Raw genomic sequence first — 21,627 nt, forward strand, 5'->3', positions numbered from 1 at the left:
GATTTTCTCACCTGACCTTTAAACTTGCAAGAAATTTTCCGCGATGACAAATTGCAGCACTCAGTCAATCTGGAATCTGAAACAATGCCAGGTGGTTTAATATTTCTTCGTGGGATTTCTCACTCTTTTGGCATTTATTTTATATATATATATATTTCACCCTGTAAGCTCACTTTTTTTTTAGTAGAGAATGATAATTGCTAGTCGCAGCCAAAATATAAAAATCAAGGAGCAAAGGGCCCATTGGAAAAAGAGGCCATGCGCCCTTTTTCCATAAAAGCGGTGGTCCGCAATCTGTCTAGTTCAGTAGGGTACTGCTGATATGTTTAAAAAGGGTATGGGTGGGAATCAAAAAATGTATTTGATATTGTTGCCACTATCTTATTTATTGAAAAAATAATGATATTTCATAAACTTCAATAATACATTATTTAGCTACAAAAGATGTTAAGTATTTTATATTAACAAATTCATCATGAGCTTTGTTGTAAATATGAAAAGAAATTGGGCTCGCGCGTACATAAAATCGAGCCAAATTTTCAGAAAGTGTGAAATTTTTCCTTATTAGAAAAGATACACGTGAGCTAACCCAAGTGATATTTTATACTTTAGTAGTTTTTTTTTTATCTTATCTTGACTCAGTCCTTTTACTGTGGTAAAGAAAGAATTAGTCTTTAATTGAATCAGATTCAATCTTTTTTACCTATGTTTTGTAATGTTGATTTTACCTTGTCTTTTAGAATATTTTATAAAGTTATAAAAATTAGTCTTTGCTTGAATCAAATTCAATCTTCCAGACTATTTTATAAAGTTATAAAATTAATCTTTGATTGAATCAAATTTAATCCTTTTACCTATATTCTCTAACATTCATTTTACTTGATTTTTAATATTTTATAACGTTATCTTTTTACTTATATTCTGTAACGTTCATTTTACCTAATCTTCCAAAATATTTTATAAAATTATAAAAATTAGTCTTTGATTGAATCAAATTCAATCCTTTCACCTATATTCTGTAACATTCATTTTACCTGATTTTTCAAAATATTTTATAACGTTATCCTTTTCCCTATCTTCTATAACGTTTGATCTTCTAAAATATTTTATAAAGTTATAAAAATTAGTCTTTGATTGAATTAAATTCAATACTTTTACCTATATTCTATAACATTCATTTTACCTGATTTTTCAGAATATTTTATAATGTGATAGAATATTTTATTTTTATTTTTTCTTGATTCTCTCTCATCTTTATAAATACTAACCTCAACCTTCATTCTCAACGCACTTCAATTCTCACATATTCTCTTCTCAGCTTTCTTGCCATCTCATCTCTACTTCCCTTGCTTTTTTTTTTTTTTTGTTATTACTTTTTTTGTTGTTCTTGATATCCTTGATAGTTTGTGTAAACTAATCAAAGAGAGTCTAGTGAATCTTAAAGAATAACCGTTACATTCCTTTGAAATTAAGTTTCGCACTTTAAAGGGCAAAAATGATCAGATGTTACAATAATCTTAACCTCAGACTTCTTTTTACTTTCACTTGCTTTATTATTTTTTCATTTATTTATCAATTGTTACAACAATCTTAAGGATAATATTCAAATTGGTGGAAGATGTGGTTGGTCTTTGCCTTCATGGAGACATAAAGGAGAATGCATGGGTGAAAAGGCTACACAAACTCAATCAGGTTGTGTTTTCTAGACTTAAATTAATTTATTTGATTTTAAGCCCATGTTTGATTTGACATGTCACAATAATGCAATGAATTTTACATGTAGAAAATAAATTTTGAACTCCATAGCTTGTTGACAAGTTTAAGTTAGAGATAAAATTTTAGTGAAAATTTAGCACTGGGCCTTATTGTATACTTGTCGTATTAAATTATAAGTTTTAGTGTTAAATTTTTATGATGTGATCATATTGATTCTAGTTTTAGTGATAACAAAGCCTTGAATTTAAGATAAAGTTTACCACTATCTTTGTCATCATGCATATGAGATTCTTAATTTTCTTCGCACTGTATTTTTCTTGTTGAAACTAATGTCGTTGCCTAGCTCCAGCTTGGGTAGGTGAAGCCTTTCACTAGTTAGATATTTGAATATTTCGCTTCTTCGATGATTGAAAAAAAAAATTAACTTTTTCTTGGGTTAAAGAATGACAAAACTATTTTAATATTTCAAAATATTAACTTTTTCCTTTTTATCATAGAGAAAAATATAATTTGCTTAATTTGGACCCCTTATACATGTCCAAAGTAAATTTTGTATAATACTACTAATGTAAATCTTCTAAATTATATAAGTGTGGTTTGTGTGATTCAGAGGTTACAATCATTTTGGTTTCTCAAAATGAAAAAGAATTGGAATGAAATAAATGCGTGCTTGGTTGGGGGAATGAAATAGTCATTCTTCATCTATTCTCATTTCTTCGATAAAGTTGTATTTGATTCAATAGAATGGTTATTTTGAGGAATAGTCATTTCAAAAGAGGCTTAAATAGTCATTACCAAAACCCTTTGGTAATGGCTATTTTGAATTATTGAGAATAAGAAAAGAAGTTGCTTATATAAATATACTTTTTTACAATTTAAAAAATTATCTTATAAAACAATACTCAACTTATTTTTTTTCTCTCTCTTTTCCTCACTCCTTCCTCTAAAGCACAAAAGACACTAAAATTTTTTACTTCATTTTTTAAAAAAAAAGGCAATGAAAATATTTAAATATTATTTAATATACTAATATTATTTAACTATAAAGAATATTATTTAATAATATTATTTGAATATAATAAATGTAATAAAAAATANTTAACTATAAAGATTATTATTTAATATTATTATTTGAATATAATAAATGTAATAAAGAATATTATTCAGTATTATTTAAATTTAATGAAGAATATATTTTGTCTTTTAATTTTAAATATTATTTAATTATAATAAAAGGTTTAATTTTTCTAATGCAAAATATTATTAAACTATAATAAAAATATGTTTGTATTTTGGTGAAAATATTATTTAATTATAGTAAAAGGTATTTTGATTTTATTACTTAGAATATTTTTATCTTTAAAAAAAATAAATTCTTTAATTTTAATTAAATGTATTTTTATCATTTACTACTTATTCCTTAATTACTCTTAAACCTATTCCTGCCAACTAATTATTAGAATAAATCATAATAATAATTCTTATCTTATTCCATTCCTATGAACTAAACTATATAATAACTATTTCTCTCTTATTCTATTTTTACAGAATAATGATTTTATTCCTCATTTATTCTATATTCGAGTCAAATATACCCTAAGTGTAGTTTCTTGGGAAAGTGAACTAACCCATTTTAAAGAATGAATATTTAGTTTGCTAACTTGATGGAATGATTTATCCACATACAAAAAAAAAAAAAACATGCAACTGGACATGGCGTAGTATACAGTGAGCATTGGTAGACTTTATGTCTCACCTTCAATACCAATAATTATTTTCTAATTCTTTTACACTTAGTTTCTTGTATAAGCTAAGGAATGTGATGGAGACATGTTTGTGCGTTTCTTCATTCATGGGGATCTAGTTGGGGTAACAATGATTAGATATTTGTAAATAGTTTTTATTTTTTGGACTCAACATTTCTCTTGTGGTTGTTAACATGAAATTTTGATTTTAACTTGCATGCTTAGTAAATGCATGAAATGTGATTTCAAAAATATAAAATTGTTGAGTGTTATATGCTAGTCCATATGTGAATTCTTTATGTGTGGATTGTGTATAGATTAAAAATATGTTTCAAATGTTATGTCTTATTATATTTATATACTTAACTACTATACTAGCATGCAATTGCATGGGAACAAGTGTCAATTTAAAAAAAATGAGCCTTGTTTGGTGAGTTGTTATGATTGAAATGTGATGCTAAATATATTGATGTATGGCTGGAAATATGATCGTGAACATGCTTGAAATTGATAATTTGGTTATGTTTGATAATGGCGATTAGTATCCAGCAAAATATGGCATGTAAGCGAAATTGGTTGAAAATTTTGTATGATTAATTAGAATAAAGATGTCCCTGTAAACATGGATTATTAATTGATTTTAAAGTTATGAGTATGTGTGAAGTCAAAGGAAAATAAGATGTGACCATGTCACTTAAGATTGGATGTAACATTGTAATGACAAAACTAGCTAGATAAGAACGATCTGTGGATCTTGGATGGTGGAATTATAATGCTGGTCATGTAATCCATAAATTGAATAACGTTTATATATTCGTCTAGATATTATATGATATCTGATGGATTATGGTTATGTATGATATTGTTTTACGTTTGGTTTTGATATGAAAGATTTGGAAAACGCTAATGTTATTTTGGGTGTTAAGATCATAAGATGTGATAGTGGCATAATACTAACACATGAGCATTATGTTGAAAGGCAACTTAAAGGTTTGGATATTATCAATGTTACACCTATGAGTACTTCTTATGATGGTACTACCTAATTAAAGAAAATTAGCGATGATAGCGTGGCTCAGCCTGAGTATGCTTAGATTATTAGGAGTTTGATGCATTTGATAAATTAGACTTGACTTAATATAACTTATGTTGTGTGTAGACTGAGCAGATATACACAAAGTCCCAATCGAGATCATTAGACTGCCTTGAGCAGAGTAATGAAATTTTTTAAAGGTGCCATAAATTATGGTATTTTATATAATGAATTTTTCACTGTATTAGAAAGGTATAGTGATGCTAACAGGATCTCAAATTCAAATGAGATAAAATCCACAAGTAGTTTTGTATTCACACTTGGTGGGGGTGCTATTATTTGAAAATCAACCAAACAAACAATAATCGCTAAAACTACAATAGAATTAGAATTTGTTGCTTTAGAGTTGGCTAGCAATGAAGCTGAGTGGTTAAGAAATCTCTTAGCTGACATTCCATTGGGAATGAAACCAACACTTTTTGTGTTTATGCATTGTGATTGTCAAGCGATAATAGTCATTGCAAAGAATAAAACTTTCAATGGCAAGAATAGACATATTCATTTAAGACATGATGTAATTAAAGCAGCTGCTTAGAAATGAAATTATGTCTATTAATTATGTGAAGTCAAAGTTAAATTTGACCGATTCTTTGATTAAACCCCTAGGAAGAAAATTAATTTATGATACATAGACGGGAATGAGACTTAAGCCAATTGAGAAAATCAACAAATAATGGTAACTTAACCTATGTGAATGGAGATCTCATGAATTAGGTTCCTATGGGTAATAACAAGCTATTTGTTGATAAATTAATGCATTATTAAAATTATTATTCCTCTCATAGTGTGTGAATAGTGTAAGACTGCAATGCAAGAGATGTTTAGTTAAACTTTTAATGAATTCAATATCCTTCATGAGTAATGTATTAAACTACAATATACACTTGATGAAATCATCCTATATAAATGTGGAGTGAGGTCATTTATATGAGAATTGTGGTAAATTCTCTAGAGGACTTATGAATAACCAAGCATGCATATAGCTTATTCATGCACAACTACATTGAATAACAAAAATTGTGGGAGTGTAATGTGTTTGATGAAAATCATATTTCACGTAAAGAATTTTTGGTTCATATAAGTTATAAACTTTATCAAAATTCTGTGATTTATGTTTTATTCTTTCTAGGCTTGGTTCATAGCTCAAAAAGCACGAATCTTGATGCATTACACTCGGGTGAGATTAAGACCCAATAAAAACTTCCTTTCATGAAGCCTAATGAAATATGTGAGAGATTGTTGAAAAAATAATGATATTTCATAAGGCTTCAATCTCATATTGCCTAAGTACAAAAGATGTTAAGTGCTTTATATAGGTACAAAATAATGATATTTCTTTTTCTTTATAAGCAAAAAAAGAAATTGGGCTCGCGTGTACACGAGATTGGCCCAAGCCTTGAGAAAGTGTGGATTTCCCCCTACTCACAAGTATACATGTGGGCTAAGCTCAAGGGATATTTTGTACTTGGTAGTTTTTTTTTTTTTACACACAATCCTTTTACCGTGGTAAAGAAAGAATTAGTCTTTGATTGAATCAAACTCAATCCTTTTATCTGGTTTTTCAGAATATTTTGTAACGTTCATTTTACCTAGTCTTCCAAAATATTTTATAACCTTATTTTTATAATGTTACAAAATATTTTATCTTGATTCTCTCAGTTGCTTCTCTCTATAAATACCAATTTCCACATTCATTCTCAGCACACCTCAATTCTCACATCTTCTCTTCTTAGCTTTTCTGCCATCCTCTTCTCTACTTCCTTTACTTCCTTAATTTGATAGGTTCTTTCTTATTATTAATTTTTCTACTATTCCTAGTATCCTTGCTATTTTGTGCAAACTAATTAAAAAGAATATATTGAATCTTGGAGGATAACAGTTATAGTTCTTTTACACCGAGTTTCATATTCCGAAAGAACCAAAATTATCTTTAAAAACAGTAAAATCACATTTTAGGATTTTTTCTAGTTTCACTTGTTTTATTATTTTTTCATTTGTTTGTCAGATATTACAAAACTATTATCATTCTTGATTACGACGCTGTTAATTATATTACAAATAAACTTAATTATTTTAATATTGAAGTCTCTTTAAAGAATTGATTAAGATTTAGCATTCATATAGTATTTATAGTATCAGATTCTTCTTATATTTTTAATGAAACGGAGGCCATAGATTATTAGCCAGGAATCTTTGTATTGTATAAACTCTTTCTACACTTATTTAGTATATTTATTTTGTACTCTTGAAACTTATTTATTTTATCATGTCCTATGCAATAAATTTAACTTCAATAAGCAGGTCGGGGTTGAGCTTAAGCTTAGCTCATGAATCCAATACTTTTACATATAACATATGTGTCCACTTCTGATTACAATTTATATTATCATTAATTTGTTCAATTATTGTTATGTTTTATTATTTTTAAGTAAAATTTTGTTTTAGTACCGTTGATACTTTGTTTATTTATTGATGTATTATTTGTATTAGATATAAGCTATTTAAGTAACGGACTGTATTTTTTTTTAAAGCTAACTCTTTAGCTTAATGTTTCCATTTAAAAAAAAATACTTTTTATGAGTTTCAATTCTATAATTTTCAAATTATCATCAATTTATAATCAATCCAAAACTTGATCAATTTAATTATTTGATGCAAGTAAATGGATAAGTGGTTAGGATTACACGTCAAAATCCCATATTTTCAATTAAAAAAATATATTTAATAAGTAAAGAAAGAGTTTTATTTACAAATTTAAGACACATCTCATTTTTTTTACTTGAAATCCATAATATTCTTCTCCACTCAATGATATAACGTTTTTATTATATTTGCTCTTTCACTCGTAAATAAGAAGGACCCACCTTAATCGAATTATCTCGATCTTGATATTTTGTATAAAAAATCGTATTTCAATAAAGAGCTAAGTTAGATTCTAATATAATTTGTCATGAACCTATATGTTTAATTTAAAAAAATGTGAATAAGACGAAGAAAAACTTCTATGCAAAAACCCTACGTAAATTGTTTCTTTATGACGTGATCCATGACCTAGAAACCATCCTAAAATATTAATCTAAAACAATTAGAGCAGGAATTATAGAAGAACGGGAGCATCCTAAAATGGGTCTAAATCGGTTGACCGAGGGAGTTCCGGGAATGACCTGGCTTACCCTTAACGGTCAGAGGTGGACTGTTTTTATGCGGTCAGGTCAGTCAACGCAAATTTTTGTATTTGTCTTTCTTTCTGCTACCCAATAAACAATTGCCATAATAAAAGCAACTTTACTTTCCCCAACATTGAACTCCAACTTTTATTACCCTTTTCTTAAATCCCCTCCGCAGCCCTTCCCTGTTACCTGCTTCGAAATGGGTGCAACGTATTCCGTCCAAGTTCAATGTACAACAACAATCCAAATTTACTTTCGTATCTTTGGCCACTACTCTTCACGCGCTTTTCTATGCCATTTCCGGTACGCGCTATTTCTTGCATGCGAATCAAATCTAATCTACTCCAACATTAAGATTGAGACTATATTTCGTATACTCAAATTTGGATAAAAAAATATAACTCAACTAGTCAAAATCAACTCTTTAATATTAATTCAAATAAAAACATAGAATTTGTTTGATTTAAACTTGAATTTTCTTATAAAATCCAAATAAAATTTTTAATAAAAAGATCATGTTAATATTTAATTCATGGTTAAGATAGTAGTAATGGTTTGTAGCATTTTTTAATTTATATATTATTTAGAAATATTAAAAATTTTAATTTTAATTTTAACTTAATTTAACCAATGCCAAGTATCCTCAACATCATGTCCCGTGGAAAATTGCGCGTGGGCCTGTTATTAAAGTCCAGGTTCCGGAAAAAAAAAGGTCCCGTGTCAGGCACGTGATGGCGCACCTTAGCCAACATAGCGCCGGTTAGCACACACTCTCTTCTCTCTTTTTTTAATTTTCTGCTGTTTATCACACTTCACACAAATAAAATCCATTTCTCCATCAAACGCTCTGCTTTCTTCTTCACTGTTGCTCCACCCCTGCCGTCTTTTTGTCCTTCGATCGACGAGGAGGTTGAAAAACCCTAGTTGAAAAAAAGAGTGGTTAGGCTTTGGCTTTCCTTTGAAGCGATGACGACGCCGTTTGGAACTGCGACGAGTACCGTGATATCGAACGATCCGAAGATTCGAGTGCAGAGCTTTACGGGGTTGAAGTCTTCGCATTCACTCGCTTTGACGAGGAATCTTCGCGTGTTTCCGGTTCAATTCTCCAGCCCTTCTCTTATTAGAGCTGTCTCCACGGTCAGTTTTATTTTTCCCTTCTCTTTTCAGGAAGTTTTTCAATTTCATTTTGAATGTTTATTGTTGTTTGGGAGCTAAGAAAGTCTCAGAAATTTTTAAACTTTGTGTGACTTGGATGCATTTTCACTTTCTTTTCTCTCAGCTTATTCTTAGTAAAAAAGATTCCTTTTTATCTAAAAAAAAAAATTACATTCCATTGTTTATTGCTTTTTTCTCTCTCCTGATTCTAGCATCAAATGATCAATTGAGACTTTTTTTTTTCCTTTTTCTTTCTCTTTAAATTTTAATTATCTGAATGCGTATCTTATTTTCCATCTTAAAGAAAAAAGAAAAAAAATTATGCATATTTTCCTCAGTGAAATGAGATTCGGTTAATGTATATATTTATGCTGGAATAATTTTAGTATTTTTTGTCTTTTCAAACCTAAAATGCCAAAATTTTAGATTAAATTGTTTCTTTTAATTAACTTGTTGAAACTCTTTGCAGCCAGTGAAGCCTGAGACTACTACGACAGAGCCAAAGCGAAGTAAAGTTGAAATATTCAAAGAACAAAGCAATTTCATTAGATACCCTCTTAATGAGGAGATATTGACGGACACACCCAATATCAACGAGGCTGCAACACAATTAATTAAGTTCCATGGAAGCTATCAACAGTATAACAGAGATGAGCGCGGTACAAGGTCTTATTCGTTCATGCTTCGAACTAAAAACCCTGGTGGGAAAGTCCCAAACCAACTCTACTTGACCATGGATGATCTTGCTGACCAGTTTGGTATCGGAACACTTCGTTTGACAACGAGACAAACGTTTCAGCTCCATGGTGTTTTGAAGAAGAACCTCAAGACCGTAATGAGCACGATTATTAAAAACATGGGTTCGACTCTTGGTGCGTGTGGGGATCTCAATAGGAACGTGCTTGCTCCTGCTGCCCCTCTCATGACCAAAGAGTACCTGTATGCACAGGAAACTGCTGACAACATTGCTGCGCTGTTAACTCCTCAGTCGGGCTTTTATTATGATGTGTGGGTTGATGGGGAGAGATTCTTGACATCTGAACCTCCAGAAGTAGTGAAGGCCAGGAATGATAATTCTCATGGAACGAATTTCCCTGATTCACCTGAGCCAATATATGGAACTCAGTTCTTGCCAAGGAAGTTTAAGATCGCTGTAACTGTGCCAACTGATAACTCGGTGGATATTCTCACAAATGATATTGGTGTTGTGGTAGTTTCCGATGTAAATGGGGAGCCTCAGGGTTTCAACATATATGTAAGACTACCACATGACTGAAGAAATATATCTTTTGCTTTTTTTCTTACATATTTTTATACTTAAAAGCATCTATTTATTGTAATTGCTGTTGCAGGTTGGTGGTGGCATGGGAAGAACACATAGGCTGGAGGCCACTTTCCCACGATTGGCGGAACCACTGGGTTATGTGCCAAAAGAGGACATTTTGTATGCTATTAAAGCCATTGTTGCTACACAACGAGATCATGGCAGAAGAGATGACCGTAAATATAGTAGAATGAAATATTTGATCAGCTCCTGGGGGATTGAAAAGTTTAGAAGTGTTGTTGAGCAATATTATGGAAAGAAATTTGAGCCTTTCCTTGAGTTGCCTGAGTGGGAATTTAAGAGTCACTTGGGATGGCATGAGCAGGTTTGTGTTTTTAATTTGGAGATATCATACATGATGTCTTTGGTTTGAGCCCATGGTTGTTAACTTTCAAATTGTCTAATTACTCATTTTCTTGTAATCTTTGGATTTTATGCTTGGATCAGATTGTTTTCAACTCAGACATGATCCTTAGCTCATAATCCAGTTCGACCTTCTTGGTCACTTTTCTGACTGGTTAAGAATTTTGGCAGGGTGATGGTGCTTTATTTTGCGGGCTCCATGTAGATAATGGTCGTATTGGAGGTAAAATGAAGAAGACATTGAGGGATGTAATAGAGAAGTATAATTTAAATGTCCGAATAACCCCAAACCAAAACATTATTTTGTGTGACATTCGTCGTGCATGGAGGCGTCCAATTACCACAGTTCTTGCTCAGGCTGGCCTGCTGGTAAGATGTTTGTGTCTTGCTGTAATTATGTATCTGATTTTCTGAATCTGATGTCTACTATGTCTGCAAAAGTTTTAGAGTTCAGCATCTTAATCAAATGGTTAAGAATATCTACCCAACCTATTTTTGTTAAGGGTAGTTGCCAATATGACATATAATTCAGATTATTTTAAGAATTAGTTACTGGCATGGGTAGTGTAGTTGAAAATTACATTATTTTGTGGCATGTTAGTAGCTAGACAAGTTGGTCGGATTGTATGGAATCACAAGAACCAGTTATGCGACTGGATTGTATAGAATACCACCAAAAAGATTGGACAGAAATTATGAATCTGCAGTTTATATATTTTTCAATTTCTTTTTCCCTTTCAAGTTAAGAAACTTAAAAGGTGGATCAAGTAGGGTGCTGGCTGAGTAGAAGTCATAGCCGTGGTAAGAGTGTGTTGACAGCTTAAATTTCTGAGTAAATATGGGAATAATAGCATATTGTGAGTGCCTGCTATCAGTTAGTTATAATGTGTTGAACATATTTGTTTGACCCAAAGATAACGTTCTTGTATGATCAGTAGCTTATCGCTAAATCATTGCTAAACAAATAGGTGCATGTAAGAGTAAGATCACTTTAACCCTCAAAAGTAAAGCTAAAAAGACATTAATCATTATTATCTCTAGTCTTTAGTTACAAAACCATAATGCAGGATTGGATTTATTACACAAAATCCTAATAGTTAAGATGTCTGTTCAGGTTGCCTAATTATATCAATTGCTCAAGAAATTCTCATTTTTGTGTAAAACATGGGATTCACCCAGTTAAACCATGGAGTGATGGCTTTGTAGTCTGTAAATAACTTTTTCAGGAACTTGCTATTGATGTAGTTTGCGCTTTGGAATTAATATTTAGGTTGTTTTTTCTTTTTTATTTTTATATTTTCCTTGGGTTGCAATAATTTTATATGGTTAGTTAAGAAGTGTTTCCTTTGCTTCTCAATCTTCATCCCAGAATTTGCTTACCTAACTCTCTTTTATTTTGTTATATTTTACTTTAAATTAGATGAACAGCTGACTAGTTCTTACTGTGAACAGCATCCTAGATATGTGGATCCCCTGAACTTAACTGCTATGGCATGCCCAGCTTTCCCACTTTGCCCACTGGCAATAACTGAAGCTGAACGTGGCATACCTGACATCCTCAAGCGGGTCCGAGCTGTCTTTGAGAAGGTATGTTTACCAAGTATATGACCTCTTATCCACCAACAACAAGACTGGCCTAACACCTACATCAGCATGACAGTCAGCAAAATTCTCACCTCCTTTACAAGTTGAAATTTAACTTGTTCATGATCATTTTGATGATGTACTGTGCACGGCTTTCATTTTATTTTCAAATTTTTACTGTCACTTACGTGTGTGAATTTTTGTAGTCTGGACAATTGTGCAAATTCTCCTACATATCTATTATCTGAATTCATTTTAAATAGGGTTTGGAACTCTAATAAGCAGATAAGGACTGCCTAATTTCAGGTTGGTCTCAAGTACAATGAATCTGTGGTCGTAAGAATAACTGGCTGCCCCAATGGTTGTGCTAGACCATACATGGCTGAGCTTGGACTGGTTGGTGATGGTCCCAACAGCTATCAGGTAGTTCAGTCATTTGCTTTGATGCCTTTTTATCTTAATGATTTAGTAGGATAACCTGGTGATTCTGCTTTCGTGTTAAAATTAGATTTGGCTGGGAGGAACACCCAATCAAACCCAATTAGCAAGAAGTTTTATGAATAAAGTCAAGGTTCAGGACCTTGAAAAAGTTTTTGAACCTTTGTTCTACTACTGGAAACGAAAAAGACAACCCAAAGAATCATTTGGCGACTTTACAACCCGCAAGGTAAGTACTCGAACAACTAGCATGTTTCCATTCTTATTCTCTTTGGGCAGTAGTGGGGAAATAATCTAGTACTATCTAAATTTTTATCTGCATTCCTCTGAAAAAATCTTTTATGATGAATTGAACTCATGGCCCAGCAACTGATGAGGATGTTGATTTGTCTTTAGGGATTTGAGAAACTTAAAGAGCTGGTGGACAAATGGGAAGGTCCAGAGCAAGCACCAGCAAGGTATAACCTAAAGCTTTTTGCTGATAAAGAGACATATGAAGCCATGGACGAGCTTGCAAAGCTGCAGAGCAAGAGTGCTCATCAGCTGGCAATAGAAGTCATTCGCAATTTTGTTGCTGCCCAGCAAAATGGGAAAAGTGAATGAGTCATTTGAGATATTACTGCTGCTGCTGCATTGCCTACTGACCAAATTGTAGATGTCTCTTTTGGAGTTATTACTATTCGGTAACATCTGGCATGGATAGAGTTTGGGTTTTTTGAAATCATTTTGTTTTCAAGTTTTGCAATTGTCTTAGCTTTATACAGGATCTGGGTTCTCTATTCTCTCCTATTTTGTTGAGTTGTTAGGGAATGTTCATCCAATTTTCTTTAATAAAAATTATAATTCCCTGTATTCTAGTTATTCATATTTGTCATGTAGACTTGATGGTCTAAACCTCGCCAATGGATAGCAAATTCATCAGAGTTGTCTGGGCAACCTGTATCAATTGCTTTTGGAGAATTGAGATGCCTTCGAAGTCGGTCTCTTGAATTGTAAATATTAATAATTATTTGACTGAAATTTACACATAAGTCCTCGAGATTTGCTTATAATTTACATTCAAAGACCAATGTTGGTCACGTCGTTAGACTGAACGGTGATGGTTACCACAATAGCCTACTCGAGGGGTGAAAGCATCATAACATGTTCATAAATTTACCAACAAACTCACTCCTTATTATCATCATAAAAAAAAAAAAAAAGTAAATTATTACCAAAACTAAAGTCTGTTTCAAGTAAGAAACCCTACAAAGAAGCAGACAGTAGTTTTGAGGAAGTAGGTTGCTCATATTTGGATTGGAGTGTCCACAGCAGTGATTAAGATTTAAGAGTAGTCAGGAAGGTTATCCTAAATCCAAATAACATAAACAAATGTCCCAATCCTACATGTATGGCTGCCTCTATTTTCGTTTGGCAGTGATTGACCACATTTCCGAATTCCACATCATTGACTTTGCAAATTAGTGCTAATTAAATCTAACCTGGAACTAGAGTTTCTTCCCAATCTCTAAGCATGGGTTTGGATTGATGGTTCTTCACCACCTTCCACGTATTAATTCCAACCCAATGTAGTTGAAGTTTAAGCTAGAAATATTATATATTATATAGATTAGACTCATGACTAACTAGTGAACGTAGGTACAAGGAGAAGAGGAGAAACATAACAAGGATTCTCCAATAAAAAGACGCAAACTTTTACTTGAATCTCAATTAAAATCAACATTAAATCTTAGAAAAACATCAGATGCTCACTTGTGACACACACGAGCTGTAGGCATCGTCACACAAATAGGAGCATACTTTTTCTTAGCTTGTGGTGTCCCAGCCTTTGGCTCTTCCGCACCCATGGCAACGTTTGCAATGGAGCAAGCAGCAGCAGCTGCGGCTGCAAAAACCAGCTCCCTCCTCCCATTGTTGCTCCCTTGCTTCAGTTCCATGCTCCCCTTCTCTCCTTCAGCAGCTTCTGAGGCCTTGGCCACAATCACCCCTCTGCGGGCAGTTGTCGAAGGAAGTCTGGTCCAAGTTGAGCTGGTGCTCGGTAGGAGAGAAGCTGTCATGCTCATTGAAGCCATGTCTGCAGTCAGGGGGACTCTGCTATTTTCTGCAAGTTTCTGTTTCTCTACTGATTCAGAAAGCTGGAATTGATTATTATTATTATTAGTTAGACGTGGAAATGGCATGAGAAGGGCCTGTTGTTAGTAACCCATCATCCATTTCCTTATCCGAAGAAATGCTGGGACAAATGGGTCGTTGCCACGTGTGGGTTTATCTTGGCCGAAGGCTGTGGTTAAGCCAACTCTTGCATAGTAGTGGATGTCAAAGCCTCTATTGCTTTTGTTGATTTTGACTTGCCCTCAGTGACAAATTTGTGAAGCTCGTAAGAGTTTGATTGAATGTTCCAGGCCCTCCACAGGTTTCATAGCAAATTTTGAGAAGAACGTTAAATTGTAGCTTTAAACAAAACAAAATACGCATACACCCAAGAATATAAGCCATTTACTTAAAAATGACACCCTAAAACTTGGATCAAACTAGGGTGACAGGCGAAATAGATGGTGATTGAGCAGCAAAGTCTTCCACCCAAGGTAAGCCTCTTAGACATCAAACTAAACCAAACCCATAGGTCAATTTCTTTTATTCTTTAGATACCCTGTTAAGTCAAAATTTCCTTAGGGAGCTACTAAACATCTCAACCCCGCATCAATGAACATAAGCACCATAAGCAACTGGCATGCAGATAGGCAACTACAGGTCTAACATCTGCATGCCCCACAAGATTGGGCTTCTTTTCTTTCAATTTTGTTCTAATCTTTAAGATCAGCAATCTTCTCTATTTCTTGATTAATTAAGCTCATGACAAATTCCTGGCTAGTATAATGCATGAATGTACAAGCCAACACATAAGAATAAAAACTTTAAACTCATGTAACCATAAGCTTATACAGAATCCAGATTGAGCAAAACAAAACTTAAGTTGCTGAACAAGTACTGAATTTCTGATGACAACCAAATAAGCAAAAAAGTAATCAAAGCCATTGTCATATTGGACAAAAAGAACTTCATATTACTATCCTAGGCACTAAAGCCATAACTTATCAATAACTCATATCACCATCATACATCCACCCTCTCTGCATCTTCAAGTACAAGAGGCTTCACAGGCTTTCCCAACAGATCTGTGTACTCCTGGAAAGGAGACCTTGTGAAGCGAGTCTCTTTCCAGAAATCAGGAGTCAAGAATCCATATGTTTTCAGAAGACACTCAAAGGTAGCCTGCATTTACATTTGCAATAATAAAACAATAATTAGATATCAACACTAACTGAATAACCATCTCTAAAATATCATACAAGCAAATAAACATCTATCAAGTATGAAAGCACGCTAATCTACCAATAATCGATAACAAATATTTTCCGGCATTGGTACGCAACAATATGCAATAATATCATAGGAATAGCACAAAAAAACAATCCAAAAATTCAACACCAACTACATAGTTGCCCTGTCACCCCAAGAGTAGAAAATCTATAAGCATATGTTTAGGGGAGTTCTTAACAAACACATAACACAGTTTTCATCAAGCCTAAACACTAAGCAAACATAATAAAAGCATAAATCACAAAACCGTAAAGCATCCCAAGTTTATTAGTGTGGTTGGAAATATTAGCCTAGCATTGTTGTCAAGGATGGAATAATGGCTAAAAAAGAAAAAACCAAAACCATCATCACAGAACATCAATTCTGTCCATGTGGACAAGTAGTGTTATCCACATCCAAACCATACCTTCCCTTGGCGATAATTCATAAACTATATTATTTTTAAACTAAAAATATAAGAATGATATACCACTTAAAGAATTAAAATCATACTAATAACATCTTACCTACTAATTTAATTTACTACCCTCCAAAATAACCTTTGATAAAACCCAAGAAAAAAGAATCATAAGTTCAATTACTCCAACAGGATCAATGAGAGGTAAATTGAAGCCAAGAGTAGCACAGTGAAACAATATTTATATGCTTTCATCAAACCAGCACAAAACCAATATCTTGATAATAAAATGTATACATAAAATCAAGAATAAGTAAAATCCAAAACATGAGAAGAACCACAATACATCAGTAACCACCTAATCTAAATCACAATTTCTATCCACTTGATTCCACTTCATACATGTTAATAGCTCAGATCAATAATATATTTCAAACAAATCAACTATGCTACAATAAATCACATCAAACAAGCAAATAGCAAACAATTCTAAAGTTCGGAAACTAAAATATTAACATACTTATTTAACAACCACTTTCCAAATCGATCTAAGCAAATCCGCAACCAATCTTAAATAACAAAACCCAACAAATAATTATAACGAACAGTCAATACCTTGACAAAGTTACCAAGAGTCTTAGTAGAACCCCTCGAGGAAGTAAAAACATCTTCAATACCAGCAAACTGAAGCACCTTCTTGGGCACCCTAGCAGCCACAATGCCCGCACCTCTAGGAGCCGGGACCATCCTAACAGTAACGGACCCACATTTCCCAGTAACCTTACACGGCACTGTATGAGGTTTCCCGATCTTATTCCCCCAATACCCTCTCCTCACAGGAATCACCGACAACTTCGCCAAAATTATTGCCCCTCTTATAGCCGTAGCCACTTCTTTGCTACACTTCACTCCCAATCCCACGTGTCCATTTCCATCGCCAACGACGACGAAGGCCTTGAAGCGCGTGCGCTGGCCGGCCCTTGTTTGTTTCTGGACAGGAGTGATCTTCATGACCTCGTCTTTCAGCGAGGGGCCAACGAGCTGGTCGATGATTTGGTACTCTTTGATGGGGAGAGAGTGCAGGTATATTTGTTCGAGAGATGTAATTTTTCCGGCTTTGACTAAACGGCCGAGCTTTGTAACGGGTACCCATTTCTCTTCTTCGTCTTTGCGGCCGCGGCGTCTGCCTCTCGGGCCACGGTCGGATCTGCCACCGCCGAATCCACGCCTGAAAGCGCCGCGTTCTCCGCCTCTTTCTGCCATATTTTTTGGGCGTTAAACAGAATGGGGTTTTGGGTTAGAGATGAGAGCAGAAAATGAGAGCGGCGAGGGCTAGGGGTTTATATGTTCACGGGGAAGTTTAGGGTTTCTTTTGTGCGGAAGGGTCAATGATGTCTCCGAATGGGTTTTTTAAGTTAAACCCATTACCTTTTAGTACTGATTTGACCTAATTTATTTTTAATTTATTTATTATTTAAAAATAAAAATTGAGTCAAATAAGATTTTGTAAAAAAAAATTTAAAAAAATAATTTTTTTTAAAAAATAAAATCTTAAAAAAAAGTTTAAATAAAAAAGCTTCAATCAGATGCTTTTTTTTAAAAAAAAAAACACATCAACTTATTAGGAGAGTTATTTTTTCTCAAAAAAATCTTCTTTCAAAAAATACTCTCTCCCTCTCTTCCTATTGTTCTCTCCCTTTTTGCAAATTAGAGTTTTTTGTGTTCTTACAAAAATTAAGAGGAATGAAAACTAAAATATCATAACCGCATTAAAGTATTATTTCTTTTTTTTTGTCTTGTTTTTCATTTTTTATCATTTTTTTTTTAGTTTTGGAAACTCTCTTTATTATTTGATTTTTTTAATTTATTATTTGATATGATAATTATGTGATATTTATTTATTTTTTACTTTTTTTAGTGTATATAATATTTATTGATTATGATTGAAATAAGTTAAACAGGTCAAGAGTTGTTGAAATAAATTAGATGAAAATTGACTTTCAAACCCTGAATGATATATTTTTTTCATTCTTTTTTGTCACGAAGTTGATATTGTTAGACATGATCATATAGCTTAATCCAAATCTCTAATCTCTCTCAAATTATTTTATGTTTATTCTTTTTTATTTCAGTTTTAAGTTAGGTTTTAGTATTTCATAAAAAATTGCTACAGAATCAATATCCAGGAGACAGATTATTATGATTAAATTATTTTCAATTATTTTCCATAAAGATATAAAAAGGATGAATTTTAGTATATCAATGATTTAGGTTGAATGTAATTAATATAAAGTTATTTATTAAATACATTTTATGGTAATTTTAATCAAAATTAGAATTTATATAAATTATTTTATCAAACAGTTTATCTATAAAAAAGAGCTTATAAAAAGTAAATTTACTAAATAATTTTAACTTAATTTTAAAAACTATTATTTTTTATAAAAATTTTATAATACTTTTTAAACTAAAAAAAAGTCAAGCTAAATATGTTCTTAACAATAACCTTACTATTATCATAGAGGCTCTTTGCATGGGAGCCCAAAGACGTTAGCTGCCTTCTTTTACTTCGGCTTTATGGGCCAAGCTGCCCATGACTTAGTTTCTCAAAATAATATTCTTTTTAAATCAAAAGGTTTCTAAGAAAATATAAAATAATAAAAGGAGCAAAACATTTTATTGTTAAACTCCTCGCTTCTTTTTTTTTTTTAAATTTGTTTTATTCATTATCTTTTTTTTTCTCAAGAACATTATTGACTATTTTCTTTGGTATACTAAAAATCATAAAAGTAAATTAGATAATAATGTAAAGTATTATATTCTATTGTATAATAAAAAAATTATATGTATAAAAAAAAATTAAAATAAGTAATTATATGAAATTATGACAAAAATATCATTTACTCATATATTTTTTTATTTATTTATATTAAATTAATACATTTGTGGGATATTTAAAATTTTAAATTTAACACTGGAGTATTTGATTTAATAAATTACTATGAATTTGCTGCAAAGACTTACTAGCTTAGACATAAATCCCTTTAATTGCTCAATCTAGGAGTTTTAAGTGGGTGGCAAATATAATACAAAAAACATTTTTTTATAATTTTTTTGTTATTATATTAAATACGAATGTTAATAAAATTAATTTATGTTGATAGTTATAAAATTGGAAAAAAAACTCATTGTAACTGGAAATTGAATTGTGAAAATCAAGAAAGAAAAAAAAATTGTGTTAACAAGAAGGACTTATTTATTTAGTGTAACTACCTTTTATATCTTTTATACTAATTTGTGCTTCAAATATATGTCATTATCTCTTTTCATGCATAAATAATAAGTGTTTACAAATAACAAGTGTACACCAAATATGAATAACAAATGTCTGTTATATAATAAGAAACAAATAAAATGAATTAGACAGCAATGCACTAAGGAGTTTATACGTTTAGAATGAAAGGGGTTTTGGGTTAGAGATGAGAGGAGAAAATGAGAGCGGCGAGGGCTAGGGGTTTATACGTTTACGGGGAAGTTTAGGTTTTCTTTTGTGAGGGAAGGGTCAAGGATTGGATGTCTCCAAATGGGCTTTTTCTGCACGTTTGTGCTATTCCCCTCAATTATCAGTCAATCTCTAAATCTTTGTTTGGTTTAATAGTGAGACGAGGAATAAGAATTTTTTGATAATTTATATTTTTTAAAATGAGAGGGAAGTTTGCTTTAAGTATTTTTTATTTTTTTTATTTTATCTATTTTGTGAATTATAAAATAGCTTTGAAATATTTAATGATTAAAATATTTTTATTAAATTTATAAAATTACAACTTGATCCATATAAAAGAATTTTTTTTCTCTCTCATCCTTCTTTCCCTCTTCTCTCAGTCGCTCTTCCCCGCTCTTCCCCTCTCTCTCCGTCGCTCGTCCTTTCTCTCAAATGCTCTTTCCCTCTTTCTCTCAACCGCTCTTCCCCTCTTTCTCTCCGCTGCTCTACCATTCATCTTCGGAGTGAGATATTAAGAGTGTTCTAGTTTCTGTTCTTTTATCGTGAGTGTGGTGGACAAGTTCAGTTTTGTTAACTCAGCTTTCAATCTGATTATGGGTCATGGGTGTTATTGATTCCTGATTCTCTTGTTTGCGTTTTTTCGTTGATAGATAAATTAATAATTTTTCACATATAAATAGATAGATAAATTAATAGTTATCAACATTAACTTCCACGTTGAACAAATTATTGTAAAATTGAGCATTAACATGCACTCTTGAATTTTGTTCAACTTACTCCATGTACTTCTCAATTATATTCAATATAGTCCCTTTCCTATACAATTTTGTTTAATTTAGTCATTATGATAAGGCACAAAAATAAACATCTATACACAAAATTTAATTGATTATGATAGATAAAATATAATATAATTAAATTATATTTTAAAATAATTATTTATTGATAAAAATATGTGAGTAAATTATAATTATTTTTAGCAATTGGGATAAAATATAATTATGATGGATAATTGTCTTTTAGGATAAATATGTATTTAAATTATAATAAGGATAATTGGATTTTTTTATGAAAATAAATGTTAATATGGTCAAGGTTATTTTAGCCTTTTTATCACTTATTCTTTTCTTATTCCAATCTTATTTTTACTAACCAAATACTACAATAAGTCATAATAGCAATTTCTGCTCTATTCCATTAACAATACTAATAATAATTATTCTATTATATTCCTACTTTATTATATTCTCATAGAATAACTATTCTATTTTATTCTTATCTATTTCGCGAACCAAACGTATCCTTTAAGTTAAACCCATTGCCTCTTAGTATCCGTTTGATCTAGTTTATTTTTAACTTATCTACTATTTAAACATATTTTATATTATTTTATACTTTTGCTTAGCATAATATTTTATATTTTTTCTTTATTTATTAGTATCAATGTTATACTCTTGCTTAGCATATTTTATAAGTCATATTTTTGCTTAGCATATTTTATAAGTCTTGCTTTATTTATTGCCATAGAAACTTCACTATGTAATAAGTCTTTGACATATTATATATATATATATATATTGTTTTTTACCCTCAAACATTTCCTTTTGCTTTATTTTTTTATGCATTGCTTTATTTTTGTATTGGTATCAATGTTAATTTGCTTTATTTTTCTAAGCATTAGTGTCAATATGAATTTGCCAAGTCCAATCTCATCCTTCAGCATCTGCCATCAGAAACTTCACTATGTAATAAGTCTCAA

General features: G+C 31.6%; 3 protein-coding genes across 3 annotated transcripts; 1 reads left to right on the top strand and 2 right to left on the bottom strand.

Annotated features, from left to right (window-relative positions):
* On the top strand, positions 8,521-13,509 carry LOC18589854 (sulfite reductase [ferredoxin], chloroplastic). The gene is made up of 8 exons (XM_018127336.1): positions 8,521-8,861; positions 9,349-10,134; positions 10,232-10,528; positions 10,738-10,935; positions 12,019-12,153; positions 12,457-12,573; positions 12,659-12,817; positions 12,985-13,509. The coding sequence occupies exons 1-8, from the start codon at positions 8,691-8,693 to the stop codon at positions 13,189-13,191; spliced, it is 2,070 nt and encodes a 689-aa protein (XP_017982825.1). The 5' UTR covers positions 8,521-8,690; the 3' UTR covers positions 13,192-13,509.
* On the bottom strand, positions 13,932-14,753 carry LOC18589855 (photosystem II 5 kDa protein, chloroplastic). Its single transcript, XM_018127337.1, has one exon. The coding sequence runs from the start codon at positions 14,658-14,660 to the stop codon at positions 14,337-14,339; it is 324 nt and encodes a 107-aa protein (XP_017982826.1). The 5' UTR covers positions 14,661-14,753; the 3' UTR covers positions 13,932-14,336.
* LOC18589856 (40S ribosomal protein S2-2) lies at positions 15,490-17,765 on the bottom strand. The gene is made up of 2 exons (XM_007015015.2): positions 16,982-17,765; positions 15,490-15,861 (listed from the first exon to the last, which is right to left on the bottom strand). The coding sequence occupies exons 1-2, from the start codon at positions 17,627-17,629 to the stop codon at positions 15,703-15,705; spliced, it is 807 nt and encodes a 268-aa protein (XP_007015077.1). The 5' UTR covers positions 17,630-17,765; the 3' UTR covers positions 15,490-15,702.

This window comes from Theobroma cacao, chromosome 9 (genome assembly GCF_000208745.1).
Source record: "Theobroma cacao cultivar B97-61/B2 chromosome 9, Criollo_cocoa_genome_V2, whole genome shotgun sequence".
NCBI lineage: Eukaryota > Viridiplantae > Streptophyta > Magnoliopsida > Malvales > Malvaceae > Theobroma > Theobroma cacao.

What these genes read in the sequence shown, in the direction of transcription:
- LOC18589854 (XM_018127336.1), top strand. Translation starts at nt 8,691, where the DNA reads ATGACGACGCCGTTTGGAACTGCGACGAGTACCGTGATATCGAACGAT. An exon ending in ACTTGGGATGGCATGAGCAG is followed by an intron (nt 10,529 to 10,737) that starts GTTTGTGTTTTT and finishes GAATTTTGGCAG; the next exon opens with GGTGATGGTGCTTTATTTTG. An exon ending in ATGGTCCCAACAGCTATCAG is followed by an intron (nt 12,574 to 12,658) that starts GTAGTTCAGTCA and finishes TGTTAAAATTAG; the next exon opens with ATTTGGCTGGGAGGAACACC.
- LOC18589855 (XM_018127337.1), bottom strand. Translation starts at nt 14,660, where the DNA reads ATGGCTTCAATGAGCATGACAGCTTCTCTCCTACCGAGCACCAGCTCA.
- LOC18589856 (XM_007015015.2), bottom strand. Translation starts at nt 17,629, where the DNA reads ATGGCAGAAAGAGGCGGAGAACGCGGCGCTTTCAGGCGTGGATTCGGC. An exon ending in CTCTTGGTAACTTTGTCAAG is followed by an intron (nt 15,862 to 16,981) that starts GTATTGACTGTT and finishes ATGTAAATGCAG; the next exon opens with GCTACCTTTGAGTGTCTTCT.